We start from the raw sequence: 17578 nt of genomic DNA, 5'->3' as shown, positions 1-17578 counted from the left end.
ATAGAAAATTTTATCAACATTTTATTTCTATAGAAAATTTTCTCAAAATTTTATGTCTATATAAAATGTTGTCAAATTTTTATTTCTCTAGAAAATTTTGTCAAAATTTTATTTCTCTAGAAAATTTTGTCAAAATTTTATTTCTATAGAAAATTTCGTCAAAATTTTATTTCTATAGAAAATTTCGTCAACATTTTATTTCTATAGAAAATTTTGTCAAAATTTTATTTCTATAGAAAATTTTGTCAAAATTTTATTTCTCTAGAAAATTTTGTCAAAATTTTTATTTCAATAGAAAATTTTGTCAAAATTTTGTTTCTCTAGAAAATTTTGTCAAAATTTTATTTCTCTAGAAAATTTTGTCTAAATTTTATTTCTCTAGGAAATTTTGTCAAAATTTTATTTCTATATAGAATTTTGTAAAAAAATTATTTCTATAGAAAACTATGTCAAAATTTCATTTCTATAGAAGATTTTCTCAACATTTTATTTCTATCGAAAATTTTGTCAACATTTTATTTCTATAGAAAATTTTGTGTCTATAGAAAATTTTCTCAAAATGTATTTCTATCGAAAATTTTATCAAAATTTTACTTCTATAGAAAATTTCGTCAAAATTTTATTTCTATAGAAAATTTTGTCAAAATTTTATTTCTGTAGAAAATTTTGTCAAAATTGTATTTCTATAGAAAATTTTGTCAAGATTTTATTTCTATAGAAAATTTTCTCAAAAATTTTTTCTATAGAAAATTTTGTCAAAATTTTATTTCTATAAAAAATTTTCTCAACATTTTATTTCTATAGAAAATTTTCTCAAAATTTTTTTCTATAGAAGAAGATTTTGTCAAAATTTTATTTTTATAGAAAATGTCAAAATTTTATTTCTATAGAAAATTTTGTTAAAATTTTATTTCTATAGAAAATTTTGTCAAAATGTTATTTCTATAGAAAATTTTGTCTAGATTTTATTTCTATAGAAAATTTTGTCAAATTTTTATTTCTTTAGAAAATTTTGTCAAAATTTTATTTTTATAGAAAATTTTGTCAAAATTTTATTTCTATAGAAAATTTGGGTCTATAGAAAATTTTCTCAAAATGTATTTCTATCGAAAATTTTATCAAAATTTTACTTCTATAGAAAATTTCGTCAAAATTTTATTTCTATAGAAAATTTTGTCAAAATTTTATTTCTGTAGAAAATTTTGTCAAAATTGTATTTCTATAGAAAATTTTGTCAAGATTTTATTTCTATAGAAAATTTTCTCAAAAATTTTTTCTATAGAAAATTTTGTCAAAATTTTATTTCTATAAAAAATTTTCTCAACATTTTATTTCTATAGAAAATTTTCTCAAAATTTTTTTCTATAGAAGAAGATTTTGTCAAAATTTTATTTTTATAGAAAATGTCAAAATTTTATTTCTATAGAAAATTTCGTCAAAATTTTATTTCTATAGAAAATTTTGTCAAAATTTTATTTCTACAGAAAATTTTGTCTAGATTTTATTTCTATAGAAAATTTTGTCAAAATTTTATTTCTATAGAAAATTTTCTCAACATTTTATTTCTATAGAAAATTTTCTCAAAATTTTATTTCTATAGAAGAAGATTTTGTCAAAATTTTATTTTTATAGAAAATGTCAAAACTTTATTTCTATAGAAAATTTTGTTAAAATTTTATTTCTATAGAAAATTTTGTCAAAATGTTTTTTCTATAGGAAATTTTGTCAAAATTTTATTTCTATAGAAAATTTTCTCAACATTTTATTTCTATAGAAAATTTTCTCAAAATTTTTTTCTATAGAAGAAGATTTTGTCAAAATTTTATTTTTATAGAAAATGTCAAAATTTTATTTCTATAGAAAATTGTGTTAAAATTTTATTTCTATAGAAAATTTTGTCAAATTTTTATTTCTTTAGAAAATTTTGTCAAAATTTTATTTTTATAGAAAATTTTGTCAAAATTTTATTTTTATAAAAAATTTTGCCAAAATTTTATTCCTATTGAAAATTTTCCCAAAATTTTATTTCTATAGGAAATTTTGTCAAAATTTTATTTTTGTAGAAAATTTTGCCAAAATTTTATTCCTATTGAAAATTTTCCCAAAATTTTATTTCTATAAAAATTTTCTCAAAATTTTATGTCTATAGAGAATTTTTTCAAAATGTCTATATACATAAAATTTAAGTTCCACTTTTTTTGGAGTGGAATCTAGCAAAATATCATAAGTTGATATAAATTCGTTCCAAAACTTGGGTGGAAACCCTAGACAAACTTTGTTGGAGTAGACGCAATTTATTGTCATTTTGGTCCTATTTCTCTTTGCCCTAATGAAGCATTTTTTCTTTCTTTTTCAGCTACAATTTATAGTCACCTATATAGCTCCCTGGCAAATTACCTGGGGTTCAGCATTTCATGCCTTTGCCCAACCATTTAGTGTACCTCACTCGGCCATGTTATTTCTACAGGCCGGCATCTCATCAATTCTCTCCACTCCACTTAATCCATTTCTAGGTAGTGCGATATTTCTTACATCTTATGTGCGGCCGATTAAATTCTGGGAACGAGATTATAACACCAGGCGTATTGATCATTCCAATACACGTTTGAGTTCACAATTAGAACGAGATTTGGGAGCAGATGATAATAATCTGAATTCAATATTCTATGAGCATCTAACGAGATCATTACAACATTCCTTGTGTGGTGATTTAATAATGGGTCGTTGGGGAAATGTTAATCAGGGTGATTGTTTTGGTAAGTTTTGAAAACAAAAAGGAATTTATGAATTTCTCAAAATAATTAACATTTTTTTATATTATGTTAGTTTTGGCTTCGGATTATTTGAATTGTTTGGTCCATATCATTGAATTGGGTAATGGTTTGTGTACCTTCCAAATGCGTGGCTTGGAATTTCGGGGGACCTATTGCCAGCAGCGTGAAGTTGAGGCTATTACCGAGGATGTTGAAGATAATGATGGCTGTTGTTGTTGTGATCCCGGCCATTTACCACGAATGTTAAGTGCAAATGCCATGTTTTCCACACGCTGGTTAGCTTGGCAGGTAGTGGCTTCACAATACGTTGTTGAGGGTTATTCAATATCGGATAATTTGGCCAGCACTACCTTGCAAGTGTTTGAATATCGAAAATTTTTGATAACGTATTATGTTAAGGTGGGTTTAGATGAAAAAAATTTCCAGGATTTTCTTTAAAGTATTTGGTTCATTCTCTTTTTTAGAGTATAATTTACTATGTTATAAAACATCCAAAATTGGATGAATGGCTGAATTCCACTGTCATCCAAGAGGCCTTGCAACACACCCTCAGTCGCCAATTTGTGGACTTAGATCCCATATTCAATTTTAATCTGGATGAAGATTTCGATTTTCGTGCAGTTGGCATCACTCGTACCAGTTTTTGTTATGTTTACCTCAGTTGGCTGAATTACTGTTACGATAGGCGCAAGGAAAATATGAATCCCACATCTACGGCAAATAGTGTTCAAAATCAAAATCCTACACCCACCGCTTCACAGGCTGGCATTACCACCCAACAACCTACGGCAGCTGTGTCCACCACCACAATAGCCAGTACACCGAATTTATCAACGGCTCAACAGAAGTCACAATCTCAACAGCAATTAAGAATACGTCCGCAGAAAAGTGCAACCATGTCGGGCAGCAATGAGGTGGTTGTCAATTCGGCAGAACAAATGGCCACATCTCATTCACTGGCCAATATATCGCGCCAGGCTTCGGAAAGTGCTCCGGGTCTAACAACAACTTCTACCCCTTTGACCAGGTGTAGTAAGTCGGCACCTTCTGGTAGCAAACATTCTTATCAGAAAAGTGATAGTTCTCCTTCGGCCAGGCCGGAGGGCAGGGCTGCTTCAGCAGAACCCTCTCGGGGTTCTTCGGCCGAAAAACCACCTCCCATAAAACTCAAAGTACCTTCTATAGCTAAAGACTCGCCCATAGTCTCTTTATGTTTGGCTCTAAGCCTATTGGCTCGCCGATCTTTAGCTACAGCATCCCATAGTTCAATGACTGGTGTGGAATTCTTTTTGCATGGCTTGCATGCCTTGTTTAAGGGTGATTTTCGTATAACTTCACCGCGAGATGAATGGGTTTTTGCAGATATGGATTTATTGCATGCCGTGGTGGCTCCCGCTGTAAAAATGGCTTTAAAACTACAACAGGATCATATATCCAATTCGGATGAATTTCGTGACCCCGATGCTTTATACGAAGCTATCAATACTAGTGCCAAAGATTTGGTTATATCTCATGAGGCGGATCCAGTTTGGCGTAGTGCCGTCCTAAGAGGGGCCCCAAATTTATTGGCCTTACGTCATGTTATGGAAGATGGCTCCGATGAATATCGTATTATTCGCCTCACCAAGCGTCTGCTCACTTTTCGTGTTATAAAACTGAATAGGGAATGTGTTCGTGGATTGTGGGCTGGGCAACAGCAAGAGCTAATCTATCTGCGCAATCGTAATCCAGAACGTGGTAGCATACAAAATGCCAAGCAAGCCTTGCGTAATATTATAAATTCCAGCTGTGATCAACCTATTGGTTATCCGATTTATGTCTCACCTCTGACCACATCGTATGCGGACACCAATGATCAGTTGAGGAAAGTGGTGGGTGGTCCCATAACTCCTGAAGCTATTAAAACGAATATCTTAGAGTGGTGGCATCACATAAGGGAAAAATGTCGTCAAGGCTGTAGTTCTGGTTCTTCGATGGAGACGACCACACATTTGGGTCTACCTTCGGGGGCCTGTTCCAATCTGGGCGAAAGTGGAGACTTAAGACCCATGTATATATCTCCTCCTATTTACAATACCCTCACCGCCAGTACAATGTTCAGTCGGGCTACTGCAGCATCGGGTGTACCCGGGGCCACATTGAGTTCTCAGTTTGGCAGTGATGGTCTATCTATGCGCAGTTCCCTGACAGTGATGAAACCTTCGTCTACCACCTTATTGGCTGGTCTACTTAATCGCGAACAGGAAATTCTAAGGGAGTCACGAACAAATAAACAATTGTTGTCTTCCTCATCAGTGCGTAATTCATCGGAACGTGAGAGAAGAGCTACATTGCCAATAGCTAGCACAAGTTCTGTGTTGCCCGAGGTCACAAAAGACTCGGATGATTCCTCACAAACGCTCGACAAAGATGTATCCAGTGATAATATGGCTGTAGCCGGCGCTGCAACAAATAACGGAGGCGGTGTCAATTGCATGGCTACCGGAAGTCCTAGACGTTACACAAAAATCTATTGTTCATCGGGCAATCTTGGTATTGGTAATATAATTACCACTCCCGTTGATTACCCGCGCAAAACAAAAGGTCCGATTTGTTTAACGGCCGCCGCTGCAAGTGTTGTAAGTGGCAATTGTGGTGGAACTGTAGCATGTAGCAATTCGGGCAATAGTAATTCGTCCGTTATGGTTGGAAGTGGCGAACAAACCATGTCTACATCCTCGACATGTAGCAGAGGCAGTGGAGAAGTGGCCCAGCCACGTTTTGCATTGTATGAAAAAGTGATCATTGTGGATGAAAGAGAAGTGAGTATTTTTTGTTTTATTTCTATCATATAAGGATTTGTAATGGTACTTTAGGTGTTACTCAGGGTTAAGTTGGGAATTTCTAATAAGTGACAAAAAAACGTATCATTTGCAATAGAAGGTGGCACGTAAATTAGAAAAAAATGACGCTTTCTTTTATAAAGTATTACAAGACTCACTGGATTTTTGTGTCTCCAATCACGAAATTAATTCATCCAATTAATTTTCAATTGAAATGTCTTCAAAATCAATTAAAAATTATATAATTGATTTATGATTTTTTGTTTTATTTAAAAAATTCATTTAATATTTTCGGGAAATTTTGATATTTATTTATTTTTTTTTTAATAAAATCTTGATTATAATGACAAATTATAATAAATGCATAACAAAAAAAAAAATCAATAAGCAACTAAGGCTATCGGTTTTATCTGTGCTATTTGTACATATTTTAATACTTTTTATTTATTTATTTTTTATTATTATACCCACCACCATAGATTGGTGATGGAGGTATAATAAGTTTTTCATTCCGTTTGTAACATATCGAGATATCGATATCTGACTATATAAAGTATATATACCCCCATGTTCCGAAATTTGAAATCGCAAATCGCAAAAATTTCTTAACCATGAAACTTATAAGCATAAATCTTGGTAATATAGTTCTCTTTAATGAGAAGCTCAAATTAAGATTGGATTGGAGTCGGAGAGTATCTCTATTTCTTCGTTATAACAAAAATAAATTCTTGCGATTTGCGATTCCGAATATCGGAACATGGGGGATATTCTTGTATATTAGAAATTCTAAGTCAATATAACCATGTCCATCTGTCTGTCTATTGTAATCAAGTTATAGCCTTCAAAAATGCAGCTTTCGGCTTAAAATTTGGCGTTTTTTGTTTGCAGGCAGTTCAAGTTGGAAATCTAGCCGTATTTTAGGACCACAAATATATGTGCGAATATGGTGTGCATCGGTCCATGTTTTGGCATAGCTCCCAAATAGAAGCCGAAATTTTTATCCGATTATCCTGAAAATTAATATCTAAAGGACCTATATCTTGATTTGAATTTTTGGGTTTCAAGAAGCCGCAATTTCTATCCAATTTTCCTAGAAATTGATATCTAGAGGTATTTTAGGACCAGAAAAAGGTGTGACGTATATGGTGGGTTTCGGTCCATGTTTTGGCATAGCCCCCCTATAGACAGATCCCCCAATTTGACTTCTTGGGCTAAAATTTTTATTCGAATTGTCTGAAATTGGAAATCTACAGGTATTTTAGGACTCCAAATAGATGTGCCGAATATGGTGATCATCGGTCAATGTTTTGGTATAGCCCCCATATTAACATAAAGGGTGATACGGTCAAAATTTGGTCAAGGGAAAACGCGTGGAAATCGGTGAAATCGTTTATTTAAAAAATCAAATTAAATTTCTTTTTCAAGTTCAATTAGCATAAAATTCAGGAAAAATATTCTGTTAGGCTTTCGCTTTTCCAAATCCGAATTGCCGGGCCTCACGCTTGACACCTGCCATGAGATTTTGTACAGCCACCTTGTCCACCTTCTTCGCCGCAGAAAGCCAGTTTGCCTTGAACTGCTGCTCGTCCTTAGCAGTTTTTTTTGGTCTTCTTTAGGTTCCGCTTGACAATAGCCCAGTATTTCTCAATTGGGCGGAGCTCTGGCGTGTTGGGAGGGTTCTTGTCCTTGGGAACCACCTGCACGTTGTTGGCGGCGTACCACTCCATGGACTTTTTACAGTAATGCCAAGATGCCAAATCCGGCAAAAACAGTAGGTTAGGTTAGGTTATGTGGCAGCCCGATGTATCAGGCTCACTTAGACTATTCAGTCCATTGTGATACCACAGTGGTGAACTTCTCTCTTATCTCTGAGTGCTGCCCGATTCCATGTTAAGCTCAATGACAAGGGACCTCCTTTTTATAGCCGAGTCCGAACGGTGTTCCATATTCCAGTGAAACCACTTAGAGAAACTTTGAAACCCTCAGAAATGTCACCAGCATTACTGAGGTGGGATAATCCACCGCTGAAAAACTTTTTGGTGTTCGGTCGTAGTAGGAATCGAACCCACGACCTTGTGTATGCAAGGCGGGCATGCTAACCATTGCACCACGGTGGCTCCCACGGTGGCACCACGGTGGGAGCCAAAACAGTACGGAACAACCGTGTTTCTTCAGAAAAGGCAGCAGATGTTTATTCAAACACTCTTTCACGTAAATTTCTTGGTTGACAGTCCCGGAAGCTATGAAAATGCTTCATGCCACAGGTACAGATGGCTTGCCAAACCAGATATTTCTTTGCGAACTTTGACAGTTTTATGTGCTTGAAAATATCTGCTACCTTTCCCCTTTTGCCGTATAAAACTCCTGTCCCGGAAGCTGCTTGTAGTCGGCTTTGACGTAGGTTTCGTCGTCCATTACCGCGCAGTCAAACTTCGTCAGCATCGTCGTGCACAGCCTCCGGGATCGCGCTTTGGCCGTCGTATTTTGTTTATCATCGCGATTTGGAGTCACTACCTTCTTGTAAGTCGATAGCCCGGCTCGTTTTTTGGCTCGATGCACGGTTGTAGACGATACACCCAGCTTATTCATCAACATTCTACACACACACACCTTCAAAATGAGGGGTGTTCAGGTTTTTTAAATGCAAAATTGAAAGAAATACGTCAAGTTTATATTGACCAAATTTTGACCGTATCACCCTTTATCTCCTGATTTGACTTCTTGGGCTTGTAGAAACCGCAATTTTTATCCGATTTGCCTTAAATTTGAAATCTAGAAGTATTTTACACCTCAAAATTTCATATCTAGAGATATTTTAGATCCACAAATAGGGGTGCTTAATATGGTGGATATTGGTCCATGTTTTGGTATAGCCAACACATAGACCGATCTCTCGATTTGACTTCTTGGGCTTCCAGGAAAGAAAGCTTTTATCCAATTTGTATGAAATTCCAAATATGGAGTTTTTTTGGACCACAAATACGTATGCGGATTATGGTGTGGTGTCTTCGCACAGGGATGATCTTTGTCTTCACATAAAGGTGATCTAGGGGTGTGCTGGGGAGACACCCAGTCGCAGTTTGAAGGGCAGCTCTAAGGGTTCTGGCAGGTCTGTATGTTATTCTACTGCGTATCACCAGTCTGCGGTATCCACACTGGAACTGCATAGTTTACCACTGACCGGCCAATTGCCTTATATGTCGTTAACAAGGTTTCTTTGTCCGCACCCCAAGTACTGCCGGCAAGTGACTTGTTTCTACCACGGAGCTTATTACAAATTGCAGTTGGCTGGGCAGACGACCTGAAAAGGCTGTCGAATGCGACCCAAGAATCTTGGGGTAATTTGTGGTCGGAATTATTTCGCCATCGACAGTAATATTCAACTGCATGCACAATTCTGCCGAAGGCCGGCCACAATTCCACTTCGGGTTCGCGTTAGCCCACTTCGGACTCTGTCCATAGGAGGAAGTCTCAAAACCCGGTCGAAGGCTGGCAACTTATCCACTTTGGGTTCGCGTTAGCCTACTTCGGACCCTGCCCATAGGAGAAAGCCGAAGTCGGCCACCTATACGCCAATTTTCAAGGGTCGGTATATCAAAAACTAGGCTCTTCCGACAAAATTTTTACTTAATATTTTCTCTTTAAAATGTTCAGTAGTGAATAGTGTGGCTGAGGATTTGGTGGGGGATATCCTCAAGTTTCTCGCAGTGAAATAACTGGTAAGATTAGCGATATAGACGTTTAAACGATCACAGATGTCATCAACATTGGGCCCAGATACCAAGATTGTACAATCGTCTGTGTATGATACAATCTCGACGCCGTCTGGAGGGTGTGGAAGATAGGTAGAGGTTAAACAGTGCCGGAGATATTACCGCACCCTGGGGAACTCCCTGTTTCACTCTACGGGGTCTTGATTTCCTATCCTTAAATTGCACATACGACTGACGTCCGCACAGATAATTAGTAACTCAACGCTTGGTTCCGGCCGGTAGGGACGTGTACTCGATGTCCTCGAAAAGTCGGTCATGGTTGACCGTATCAAATGCCTTCGATAGGTCAAGCGCCACGAGGACCGTCCTGTGACACGGCCTGGGCTGATTGAGTCTCCTATTTATAAATGCTGAAATGGCATGCAAAGCCGTTGTCGTACTGTGTACTTTGCGGAATCCATGTTGATGGTGGGCAGCTGTAAAATTCTCCACAAGGCTGGGGAGGAGTAGTGCCTCAATTATCTTGGCCACTGGCGAGAGAAGGGATATCGGTCTGTACGATTCACCCTTGCTCAAGTCTTTGCCTGGTTTCAGTAGTGGAATCACTTACCCATTTTCCAGACATCGCGTATAATGAGAGATTCTAAGGACAAATTCAGGAGTCTGGTCAAGTACTCAACTCCCAGTGTTCCCAGATGTTTGAGCATTAGCATTGAAATTCCGTCGGGGCCCAGCGCCTTGAATGGTTGCGCGCTGTTGATGACATTGGTAACTTCGGCTGTGGTAAATTGTGGTGTGTCATCGGCTCGGAGACCACGTATGCGACGAGTGGCTCTCCTTTTCGCTCTGTCACTCTCGGGATGCCCAGTATTGCCAGATGCTTCAGCATTAGCATTGAAATTCCGTCGGGGCCCAGCGCCTTGGATGGTTGCCCGCTGTTGATGACATTAGTAACTTCGGCTGTGGTAAATTGTGGTGTGTCATCGGCTCGGAGACCACGTATGCGACGAGTGGCTCTCCTTTTCGCTCTATCACTCTCGGGATTCTCGACAAACTGTCTGTTGAAGTATTTAGCGCATCTCTACGGATCAGTCACGGTCGCCAAAGATGACTGAAATCCCATCATCCCTCGTAGCGGGGTTCGAGAGGGCTCTCACTGTTGACCACAATTTATCTGTTCCTGTGCCTAGGTTACATTGCTTCAGGTGTTCTAACCTGTGTTTCGCATGTGCTCGTCGACTATCTTACTAATCTCTAGATTCAGTTCCCCGATTCTATTTTATTTATTTACTCCAGCGCCATATCTTATACAATATCTTTATTTGGTTTCTGTTTTTCAGATATTCCATAATATCGACCAATGTAGACGTATAGCATGGCCATTCGAAGCATTACGTCAGAAAGGAGGACGTCTCTCATGGGATGGTTGGGAACCGCGAGCCGGCATGGTGGGCTATGTCATACATATTTGGCGTCCAAATCATCCGAATAAAGTTTGTCGCACTCCCCTTAATCGTGATGTTTATCTCATAGAAATTGGAGAAAATTATGTTCCTGTCACGGCCAGTGGCCTGCGCCAATACAACCAAGCTATGGATAGTGTTCAAAAGGAAATAGAAACATCCAGGCGAAATTCATTGCAAAGGGAAATGGCTGAGTTGCGTCAGCAACAAGTTGATCGTGGTCTAACACCAATTTTGGGCAGTAGTTTGGAATCACCACCCACATCTCTAATGGCCGAAGGACCACGCAGCTCGAACACAGGTAAATCAGGAATTCAAGCGGTGAGTAGTAGTTCTTCGGAAGATGAAAGTTGTCTAATGAATTTGGAAAAAGAACGTCAAGAAGAGTATTTGAAAAATCTCTGGCAACAAGTGGTTGAACAGGAGAAAAGGGAAAAGGAAAGAGAAAAAGAAAGAAATAGAGAAAAATTGAAACGTCTAGAACGGGTCCGTGATAATGATAAAGATCTAAAACTGGAGAAAGAAGATAGTAGTCAGGACAATTCACCACAAGACATTGAGTATGAAGTCTCTACACCGCCAAGTGATGAAAAATTGCCAGGCGATGAATGCAAAGTGTCTGAAATATCTTCTTCTCCGGGGGAAAAAGAATCCCTAAATGAAAGTAATGTTGCATTAACTATTTCTCCAGAAAATTCGAATATTAGCAATAATTTTAGCACTAAAGATCTGGTAGATCATTTGGTGGATGTCATATGTGATAACGTTATAAGCGAACAATTGGAAGTTGAAGATGATTTAATAGATGAAGTCCAGATTGTAGATGTTAAAGATGAAATTGATTCGGAGATAAAAGAAATACAAGATGTGGTGCATCCTGAAGATGTTAGTAAAGACGAATCTTCTGTGGAGGCATCAAATAAACAAAATTCAGTAGATGATGATGAAGACTTACCTATGGTTGGTAATGAAAATGATAAAGATTTACCATTAGAAAATACGGAAGAAAATGAAGAAGAAGAAGAACTAGATTCTAAAGTCATGGAAAGTGAAGATGTTTAGCATTTGAATTATAGCGTTTTTGGTAAGATCCAAAAATCCATTTTATGGAGAGATAATCTCCACTGTCACTGGCATTCTCTAGCATTGCTATTTTCCTAGGTTTTTATAAATGGAGAAATACATGATTTATGGCTAGGATTTTTTTTAAATATCTTTCCAGGACTTTTGGCAAGGCGTTGCCAACCTAAGTGTTCAATTAGAATTTTTTGTTTATTTTTCTTTTCTTGGCTACCCACATGTACTTTCCTTCTTCTTTCACTTCTCTAAGCCAAAAAAAAAAATGTTCAATCAGAGCATTATCTATTTTTTTAATAAAAAGATAACTCAAAAATCATTTCATTATGTAAATATTTGTTATTGTAGTTTTTTTATATACATACATATAAAAATGTAGTTAATTGCTATATATAAAAATATATTTTTAATATGGTTGTTAAAAAACAAAAAAAAGTGTAAAAAAATATAAGAAACAGGGTTATTTGTTTAGTTTCTCAAATGATCAAATGTTAAACTCAAAACATACAAAAAAAAACTATTTCTTTTAGAAAAGAAAAAAATTAAAAAAAAAAACGTTGTAAAAATTTATTACAATTGCTTTACTAGCTGAATAAAGTATATGTTAACATTAATTAAATTAATCTTATAAAATAACCAATATAATTATTATAAAATACATTTATTGTATTATACCAATTATTCTAATGATAATTAAATGTAATTTCCTATTAATACAATACTCCCATTTTGTATAATGATGTTAAAACTCCAAAACAAAAAAAAAAAACTATGTTTCATATCCATTATTTTTATTTGCTTTATTTGCCTCTAGATTACCTAGGTTTTTTTCTACATAATTCTCTCCCATCAAACTGCACATATACAACTTTGGTAGTTTTAATATTAAGAAGAAAAAACAAAACAAACAAAAAAATCCAAAACGTAAACCCTATTTTAATAATTTAGCTTTAGTTTATTGCATAACTCGAGTTCTAATTTATTTTTATTTTTATTATTATTTTTTGAGAATTCAAACTCGAGTGTTTTTTGTAAAATTATTCAAGCATTTTATACTTGTATTTATATGTATTTATTCAATGTTATAAACTGAGATTTTCTATATTTCAAGTTCTATTTTGTTTTTACTATCTTGTAAAATGTGAAAAGAAATCCCTGCAAACATCTGCTTAGCAGATAAAAGCTCAAACATAATAAAAAAGAAATGTATTGTGTCACACACATTTGCTAGCCTAATTCTAATGCTAAGGAAATGGGGTCATTTGATTGAGACATTTTTTTAGAATAATTTTTTTCCTATTTAATTTTCTCCATGTTATATTAAAATCGCCACCAAAAAAAAGATCTATGGTCTGAGTAATCGACTTTAACAAATTTTGAAAAAAAATTGATTTTGCTAAGGCGGATTCTTCTGATAAACTTATGTCCAAATTGTAATCAATTGTGAACAAAGAGTAGACTTTTCTATTTTGAATATAACAACTTTTTGGAGTTGTTAAAAAATTTTATTTAATGAAATATTAAAATTCAAAATTATTGCCCTGTTACTGATTATCACACGATAGCTTTCTTTCGTATTTCGAACGAAAGAAAATTGCCCAGTCAGAAATTCCTGATGGTTATAAATATTGAGCGTTGTAACAACGTTGGAAGCTAACGTTGAAACAACGCTTGCTAAACAAATTAATTGACGGTTTTTAAAAAGTATATTTTCCACAAAATTATCGTTGAAAATGCATTTTCTTTCAATGCTTAAGGTTTTTTTTATGAATAATGGAGGTATTACTGTTGATATGAATTGATTTAGAATAGGATAAAATTCATTTTTCATATAAATTGAAGGTGTACACTAAAAAAACAGTGAACCTACTCACAAAAAAAATCACCAAAATTTTTCCAATTAAAATTTTAATTGAGTTTTAACAAATATTCAATTAAAAATTTAATTAATTCAACAAATTTTTTAATTGAAGCAAAAATCAATCACAAAAATAATAGTATCAATTAATTTTTTAATTGGATCAATTAACTTTTTAATTGATACTATCATTTCTGTGATTGAAGACATTTCAATTAAAAATTAATTGGATGAATTAATTTCGTGATTGAATCAGAAAAATTTTTTTTTGTCTGTACCAGGAAGAACAATTTTGTTTAATTTTACAAATGTAGGTAATTGTACAAAGTTTTAACTAAACTAAACGCTGATTTCACAAATATAAGTGCGTATCTGTGGATTTATGATAAAACCCCATAAGTCTAAAAACTCAATTTTACAGGGGAGCGAAAATACACCTATATGGGGTCTCAAAAACTTCTGTAGAAAAGATCTGGAAAATGTTTAATATTAATGTGATAGATCTTTTCCATAGCTTATTTTTAGAGAAAATTAGGAACTACACACAAAAAAAAATTTTTCTGATTCAATCACGAAATTAATTGATCCAATTAATTTTTAATTGAAATGTCTTCAATCACAGAAATGATAGTATCAATTAAAAAATTAATTGATACTATTATTTTTGTGATTGATTTTTGTTTCAATTAAAAGATTTGTTGAATCAATTACATTTTTAATTGAATATTTTTTAAAACTCAATTAAAATTTTAATTGGAAAAATGTTCGTGAAATTTTTTTGTGTGTACCGACTTATGTTGTTTTGTCATATGATATTTTATTAAAAAAAAAAAAAAATAAAACAAAAAAAAATATATCTATTTGTATGTTTTGTCGCATTGAATCATGATCATATTCTGACTAAAAAAACAACACAACTGAAATTAAATATGCGTTTATTTTTATTTTTTTTTCGACAAAACACCATGATTCGAAATATACACACAAAAATTTCACGAAAATTTTTCCAATTAAAATTTTAATTGAGTTTTAAAAAATATTCAATTAAAAAATTAATTGATTCAACAATTTTTTTAATTGAAACAAAAATCAATCACAAAAATAATAGTATCAATTAATTTTTTAATTGGATCAATTAACTTTTTAATTGACCTTCAATTAATTTTTTAATTGTTACACAGGAAAAAAATTCACGAAAATTTTTCCAATTAAAAATTTAATTAAGTTTTAAAAAATATTCAATTAAAAATTTAATTGATTCAACAAATTTTTTAATTGAAACAAAAATCAATCACAAAAATTAATAGTATCAATTAATTTTTTAATTGGATCAATTAATATTTTAATTGGCCTTCAATTAATTTTTTAATTGATAGTATCATTTCTGCACACAAAAAATTTTTTTCTGATTCAATCACGAAATTAATGGATCCAATTAATTTTTTAATTGAAATGTCTTCAATCACGAAAATGATAGTATCAATCAGAGTTTTAATTGGGCATAGAAAAAATTCTTGATTAAAAAATTAATTGATTTCATTACCAAATTTCAATTAATTTTTTAATTGATTCAATTAAAAATTTAATTGATGTTGATTGCAAAACTCAATTAATTTATTAATTAAAAAAGGTAACTATTTTCAATTACATTTTGAATTGGTTTAGAATTTTTATATGGATTAACAATTGATTGTTTGAAAAAAAAAAATTAATTAAAAATTTAAAAAAATGTTCATCACTTTTTTAACTGACTTAGTCTTCCGAATTTGATTAAAAAGTTAATTGTATCAATTAATTTTTTAATTAAAAATTTTAAAATTTTCAATCATTGACTTAATTAACTTAATGTTTCTATCATGATTAAAAAGTTAATTGTATCAATTAATTTATTAATTGAAAAAATTTTCAACTTCAATTAACTTTTTAATTGGAAATATTTTGGTGATATTTTTTTCTGTGTGTGATTGAAGACATTTCAATTAAAAAATTAATTGGATCAATTAATTTCGTGATTGAATCAGAAAAAAGTTTTTTTGTGTGTCTGTTGTTTTGTAAAAAAAAATTGTCAATTACACAAACCTTATGTGGACTTATATTGTTTTGTCAAAAATATCATACAAGTATTTCGATTTTACAACATATATGTTGTTTTGCTAAAATTATACAGTAATCCCTCGATTTACGTCGTCTCGGTTTACGTTGTTTCGATTTTCGTCGTCAAGTTTTTTGTTCCATCCAACTTCGATTTACGTTGCCATTCGATTTACGTCGTCGATTTTTTGCCAGCTTTATCAGAGACTCCTTCCATTAGTGAAATAAGTACCAACGATGATGACATTGCAACATTTATTACTGAAATTCTTACCGAAATTCGTCAAACTCTGATTGACATTGCATATATACGCAATTGTCGAAGTGACGATGTTTTTTTATATGTATACAACGTAACGGTTTTTCATTTGTTTATGAACTTAAGTTTTAAACCCTGATATTTTGGAATAATGAATTGTTTTTTATGTTTGCTTTATGGATATATATTTAATTATTTATTTTTTATGGATAAAAGACTGAATTACTTTTATTCTTCAAGTGGTTTATTATGTACACCCATATACATACATAATTAAATGGACTTAGGAGTAAGTATGAGCAAGTTTTAATTCGTTTTACGTCGTTTCGATTAACGTCGTCATATTCCGGAACCAATCACGACGTAAATCGAGGGATTACTGTACATACAAATTCGAGACACCATATTGCATCTGTATCTGTAAACACAGAAAGATGCGCCTTCAAAAACTACACACAACATAAAATTTTTGAGAAATTGTTCTATCTCGTCTTATGGGGTTTTGTCAAAAGTCCACAGATATTTTTCGACTAACTCATGAAAGTTTTTAGATAAAATCACCCTTATTCCTGAAGTCGCCTTCGCTCTCGCCGTCGCTTTTTGTCGTCTCATCATTCAATTGGTATTCCTGTGAAGTGGCGACGGTGACGACGACGATTACTTTTTGTACCAATTACAATACTCGGTAATAAAAGGCCGATATCACTAGAAAACAATCAGCTGATGTGCAAAAAAATGAATTCTAATTTTTTTGGCTTAAAATATTTTTATTTCCGACGCAATTCTATGTCGGAAAATCAAGAAAAATAATCACCCTTATTCCTGAAGTCGCCCTCGCTCTCGCCGTCGCTTTTTGTCGTCTGTCGCTTTTAAGTCGTCTCGTCATTCAATTGGTATTTCTGTGAAGTGGCGACGGCGACGACGACGATTACTTTTTGTACCAATTACAATACTCGGTAATAAAAGGCCGATATCACTAGAAAACAATCAGCTGATGTGTAAAAACATGAATTTTAATTTTTTCGGCTTAAAATATTTTTATTTCCGACGCAATTCTATGTCGGAAAATCAAGAAAAATAATTAATTTGACATGGGAAAAAATGTGAATATATATTCAAGGACAGTAAAAGCTTCCAAAACTATAAAAATGGAGATGACGCTTAGATCAATGGCACAAGGATCATCATGCACGAAAACAATCAGGTGATATACAAAACTGAATTTTAATTATTTGCGTTTAAAATGCGATTTGTTTGTAATCCAATTTTGACTTGGAAAATCAAAATAAATGATAAATTTGACTCGGGGAAATGATTTAGATATCTACATTAGGACAATAACAACATCCGGCATATACAATTGCAACGACGTTGACATTATGTACCCAAGGATCATTGACATTATGTGCCCAAGGATCATGTCCTTCATCATTCGTGAAGGACACATTTCTTATCTAAGTTTGGTGCTAAATAAAATACATTGGCCTTGAAGGGTTTCTATTAAAAATAAATGGAATTGAA

General features: G+C 33.3%; 1 protein-coding gene across 1 annotated transcript in view; it reads left to right on the top strand.

Annotated features, from left to right (window-relative positions):
• pcx (pecanex) overlaps positions 1-13072 on the top strand; it is a 28089-nt gene extending 15017 nt beyond the window's left edge. Inside the window, exons 7-10 of the mRNA XM_075298525.1 lie at positions 2357-2756; positions 2827-3173; positions 3239-5575; positions 10650-13072. Coding sequence (XP_075154640.1) covers positions 2357-2756; positions 2827-3173; positions 3239-5575; positions 10650-11834 — 4269 coding nt within the window. The 3' untranslated portion in view covers positions 11835-13072. The remainder of the gene's footprint in view (positions 1-2356; positions 2757-2826; positions 3174-3238; positions 5576-10649) is intronic.
• Positions 13073-17578: the final 4506 nt, after the last annotated feature.

Source organism: Haematobia irritans, chromosome 3, assembly GCF_050003625.1.
Source record: "Haematobia irritans isolate KBUSLIRL chromosome 3, ASM5000362v1, whole genome shotgun sequence".
NCBI classification, from domain to species: Eukaryota; Metazoa; Arthropoda; class Insecta; order Diptera; family Muscidae; genus Haematobia; species Haematobia irritans.
This window is presented reverse-complemented; position numbering and strand designations above follow the sequence as displayed.